At 43.9% G+C, this 5,394-nt stretch overlaps 1 protein-coding gene across 1 annotated transcript in view; it reads right to left on the reverse strand.

Annotated features, from left to right (window-relative positions):
• Positions 1-1,641, reverse strand: part of LOC108798930 (pyruvate carboxylase, mitochondrial-like) — a 73,944-nt gene extending 72,303 nt beyond the window's left edge. The window contains exon 1 of the mRNA XM_018570737.1: positions 1,400-1,641. Coding sequence (XP_018426239.1) covers positions 1,400-1,558 — 159 coding nt within the window. The 5' untranslated portion in view covers positions 1,559-1,641. The remainder of the gene's footprint in view (positions 1-1,399) is intronic.
• Between the last annotated feature and the right edge of the window lie 3,753 nt (positions 1,642-5,394).

Here is a 5,394-nt window from a genome sequence, read left to right on the forward strand (position 1 = left end):
TATATATATATATATATACATACACACACACACACACATACACACACTAGCGGGAATTTAGACTCAAGGCAAACTTCCATTTTCTTTCACAAAACTGCAGCTCTTTTCTCCAAGTTAGGGCTAGTTCACACCAGATTTCCCGAGATTGATGCATTTTCGTTTTTTTTTGTTGCTTAAAATGGGACTTCCAGTGCATTTGCATTCGATTTGATATGTTTCGGTGCAATCCGATGCAGCTAAAATAGGGCAAGACTGCATCAGAACGGACTGCACTGGTGTGAATAAAGAGCCAGAAATCCCATAGGAAAGCATTGTGATGCATTTTGGCTGCAGCAGCCAAACTAAACGGACTGCATCACAACTGCATCTGGTGTGAAGTAGCGCTAAATGTACCATAAAGGTGAAAGGCATCCACCCATACATAAAATGTAACAAACAAACTGAGCCTTACTGGATCGAATCCTTGTAGAAGTCGCTTGTTTCAGGTAAGTTTCCTCTCCTGGAACAGCCCCAGTTCATCAAATGGATCCCGTCACACTGACAGATTAAGATTTAGCAGACTTCTCTTTAGTACAAGGCACACTGCCTGCCTCTTTGACCCGAGGTACACTCTCCCCCTCAGCTAGGTCCAGCTGCAATAAAAAGAATCTGCCTTGCAACCACCAAACTGTGGTCCACGGACTCCCAGTAAGATAAGTCCCAGTACATGTTTTTAAACAAGACAGGGTAAAGGAATATATTTCTTTACTCCAGGATCTTTGCTGGCTTTACCTTAAATCAGATAAAGAATACTTTGCCTGGCAGCCCGACAGTTTTCACAGAGACCCTGCTACAAGATATATATTTACCCATCAAAATGTAACAATGGCATACTATATCCACCTAGTTTTTAGTAAATGCATTAAATTGTGGTGCGACAGTTAGCAGTATATGACACAATTAATTATTTTAAAATAAATATTCAAATTCCCTACAAATAAACATTGGGGGGAATTTATAAAAAATGGAGCAGACAAAATCTGGAGAAGTTGCCCATGGCAACCAATCAGCTTCTCTCTTACAGTTTGCTCAGGTAAGATTTGAAAATGAGAGTGAGAAGCCCATTGGTTGCCATGGACAACTGCTCCAGAATTTGTCTGCTCCAGTTTTGATAAATTCCCCCATTGTTTTCAGTAGGACACACTTGGCTTCAAATGGCTAATACAATAGAACAGTGGAGAAGGAACACTCAAACTCTAAGATACCTAGCAAACACTATAACAGTATACCAACATTGGTGTGGATATGCAGACTTAATGCATACATATTAATGTTAAACGACTGGTTTACCAGCCCATGCAGTATATGCCAAGTACTTTTTTAGATCTTCTACTATATATCATACATAAAATGTTAGTACCTTAATGACATCTCCAAGAAGTTTATTTGCTTCAGCATATGCCTTCTTCACCTCTTTGAATTTGTTGCCCAGTCCCATACTGTGAGCTTGGAAGTGGAGGTTGGTATACTGGCCACCAGGGATCTCATTCTCATAAACATCTGCATTTCCTGATTTCATGGTTGCTGTGCAGTCAAAGGCAGCATAAAGACCTCTTGCAACTTCCCAGTACTCACTGTAATCAAACACTTTTTCTAGCTGAATTCCTAGATAAAATTAATGTATAGCCGATATCAGAACAAAACAAAACACAAACTGAAGAATCAAAACATACAATCATTTGTTGTGGCAATTCTTTTTTCCAACTCCTTATTTAAACATTTTCAAAATACACGTGCTTTCTTATTTTAAATTATGAACAGGGATGAGAAATACAGACAAGTAGTGAGAGGTCACAAAAATACAATGATGGTGAGAATGGAATAATATAAATTGTTGTTAAAAGGGGTATATATCATTGTACTTGATATGTCATGGAAGAAACTCGGGGATATTAGCATACACATTAGAAAAAGGGAGTAAATGACAGAGAGAAAAACGGGAATATGCTTAATATAACATGATTATATTAAGTTTAAGAAGGTGCATTGAAGCTGTTCCTAAACATACACTTAAAGATGGGCTGCTGGTGAAATTTCTTCATCTGGAAGCTAGAGCCTGCATTAGGTAAAAGTCTGTCAGCTGAATGACCAGAGCAAGTTTTTTCACCTCTAAGATCATTAATTCTCATACCTGGGGCCCAAACTAGGCCCTTCCAGATCTGGGCCCCATGACAAGAGTCAGGGAAAGCCTGAAACGTGTGCTACTGCAACTAACCACGTATCCACATTTATATTACCCCACTGATGGCACACTACGATTTGCCTTATTTTTTGCACTGGAAGTAACCATGTTATTGCTTAGCCAGCCAACTTTGGGTTTTCTCTCCATCACACACTAGGATAGCATTGCCACCTTGCTGCACTATAGTCCTTTTATTAAAACTGTTTGTGGTGAAATACTTATGGTTTATTTCTGTAGCCTTACTTGTAAACACTGGCGGAACTACTGTCATAAATGGGTTCCAGGATCGGTGGGTTCATTTCTCATTTCATGTGCAGCCCTCCGTCAGCCTGGACCCAGAGAAGCAGTAACAACTTAGCTTATTGTGGAAGTCTATCTCTGTCAGGTCTTTAACTACAGAGACACCTACTGTTCCTCATCCCTGGGGCTGGATAGTACTGCATCTCATTAATTTGGAAAGGTGCACAGAGCAGGGTAAATCTCAGCCTGAGCAGATGCAAGTTATTCCTATTATGGCCCATTCACACAGCTGCGCTGCATTAGCCTACATGCATTAATAGGCATTACGCCACATGTTAAGGTTCTTAGGCAGCCAATTTATTTAAATGGGCTACCTTGCACACCAAAAAGGTTGCCTATACTTTTTTGTGATACAGCTTACTACAATGCACAGTACTGCGTTACCATGCATTGTAGGGTGCTGCAACACACATTCCCTGTTCTGCACCACCTCATTCTTAGAGTCATCATTTTAAGTTAGCGAGAGAGTCGCTTTAAAAGATAAGTGTACTTTTAAAAATGTACACTTATCCATTTCCTCTAGCCCCTTCATTGAATAAGATCCATCTTTCCCTTTAAAGACCTGTAATCACCTCAGTATCTCTACCGTGTCTTCTTTTGTCCTTTGTCATCTGCTATTGTAATTAGAGTGTTGTACAATTTTGTATTTTGTTTCTGTTGGGGGCTTAATAAAACGTTTGCAGCGGGTTCCCGTAATTTCTAGTTACACCCCCAGGTGTTGGTAAAAACTGTGCAATGATCATCTTACATCTATGAGTACTATTAGGGCAGTGGCGGACCTAATAACCAAAGGGCCCTGGTGCAAGATTTTATGTAATCCTGCCCAGTTTTTGGCGGTGGAAAGTATGACCGCCAATAGGTGAAGCATTCCAGCGCTTTCCCAGCTGCTCCAGGACAGATCGGCATCGCAAATCGCATGTGCGGGAGAACTGATCTGCCCTGAAACAGCTGATCGGACCTTAAATGTCACTTCTCTCCGACTGCAATCTCACATTCCACCACACTCACAAAGTCGGATAGAAGTGACATTTTAGGACCGATCAGGTTCTGAAGTTACATTTCATGGCAGATCCAGTGGTGTATTTAGGTTTTGTGCTGCCCTAAGCAAGACGAAATTCGACAATCTAAATTCGTCCAACCCCTGCCTGTTCAAGACATTTTGCGTAACCTGTCAAGTTGCTGAATGCAGCTTCTGACAGGTTGCGCTATTAGGCCTCATTCACACAGCTTAGAGCCGCCCTGTACAGATCCATGCGGCGTGCACGCTCGTAACGGCCCATTCCCGGGAAGGACAGGTGCTGCGTGTGATTGTACGCAGCAGCCTGTTCTTCTCTATGGGAGGATGCAGCCGCACTCTGCCCTACGCTCACCCACCCTGCACGCCCATGAAGGTGTCCGTACTCGTACACCTGCATGGATGTGCAGTTTGGGTGTGCCTACGGCTGCATCCTTCCATAGAGAAGAACAGGCTGCTGCGTACAATCACACGTAACACCTGTCCTTCCCAGGAACGCCCCGTTACAACCGTGTATGCCACATGGATCTGTATGGGCCGACACTTAGCTGGGTGAATGAGGCCTTAGCGTTGCAGGGGTCTGAGGTGGGCTGTAAAGGATCTCTGGTTGGCTCTGCAGGGTCTCAGGCAGAGACTGCCAAAGACCCCGCACATCCCACCGTAGACCTTGCACAGCCCTCCTGAGCCCCTGAAAACCCCACCAGAGACCCCTCCAGAGCCCACCATAGACCTTGCACAGCCCACCATAGACCCTGCACAGAGACTCTCAAGTGGGCTGTGCAGGATCTATTATGGGCTGTACATGGTCCCTTTCCCTGCACACAAGCTGCTCCTCTTACCTGCAGCTCCCCAGCCTGCTTCTAGGATATGCCTCTTCTTCCTGCATCTTCGTCCGGCCGCCGAAGCTTCTTCCTCCAGCCACCTGCAGCCTCCGGGCCGCCTCTCTCACGGTCCCATCAGCAGTCTTCCTTCCCTGCCTAGACCCGGCGGCACAACGGCTTCCTGGACCCGCCTGCAGACTCTGGCATTGAAAGCTACAAAAAGTTACAATGTCCTGCAATACAATGCGGCCTCTCTGTGTGGGAACTGAGGTGACAAGGCCTGTTGGCTATCACTGATAAAGAACAACACATGTTCTAGTGCAGGGTTTCGACAAATCCGAGGTGCCAGGTCGCCATGGTGACTAGAAATTGCCCCATCCCCGGCCACCACCTCCGCCGCCAATTCAGCACTGCTTCTCCTGTTCTCCTAATTGCTAGTAGCTAGCTGCATGCTGCAGTCCATTGCTCCCGACCACTGCCTGCTGTGTTTAACTTCAGCTGCCTGAGCAGGCAGCTGTCATTCCCAAGCTAAAGCTATTGAAGTGGAAAGGTGACACTAGCTCTTTCTCCCCATGTGACAGCACGGAGTGCCTGAGCAGGCAATGGCTGAGCACCAGCACTATCACTGGAAGGGAGTGAAACACATGTTCTCCATACTTAGATGTACCAAGTATCTTCACTCCTGGTGTTCTAAACAAGACATGTTTCATGTTACTAACCATGCCTTCGACTGTTATCAATTTTGAATGTTGCACAATGTTTACACCTTACCAAACACACTGGGCTCTTACCTGCTTTACATTATTAAAATGTCATTTTTTATGAATAATTCTAATGGCTACTATACCTTAGTTATCACTCTGCATGATAAGCCTGAGAAATTGTTGTTATACAAGCTAGTGTTTAGCACTTAAGTCATTGTGATAGACACAGGCTATTCAAGTGATCTAACTCACTGCAAACCAAATATATAACAAACTATTTGCCAGTAGTTCTCTGAAAGTGTGTTGGCTGAAAGTGTAAATATATATATATAT

Source organism: Nanorana parkeri, unplaced genomic scaffold, assembly GCF_000935625.1.
Source record: "Nanorana parkeri isolate BGI_ZX_2015 unplaced genomic scaffold, ASM93562v1 scaffold1589, whole genome shotgun sequence".
NCBI classification, from domain to species: Eukaryota; Metazoa; Chordata; class Amphibia; order Anura; family Dicroglossidae; genus Nanorana; species Nanorana parkeri.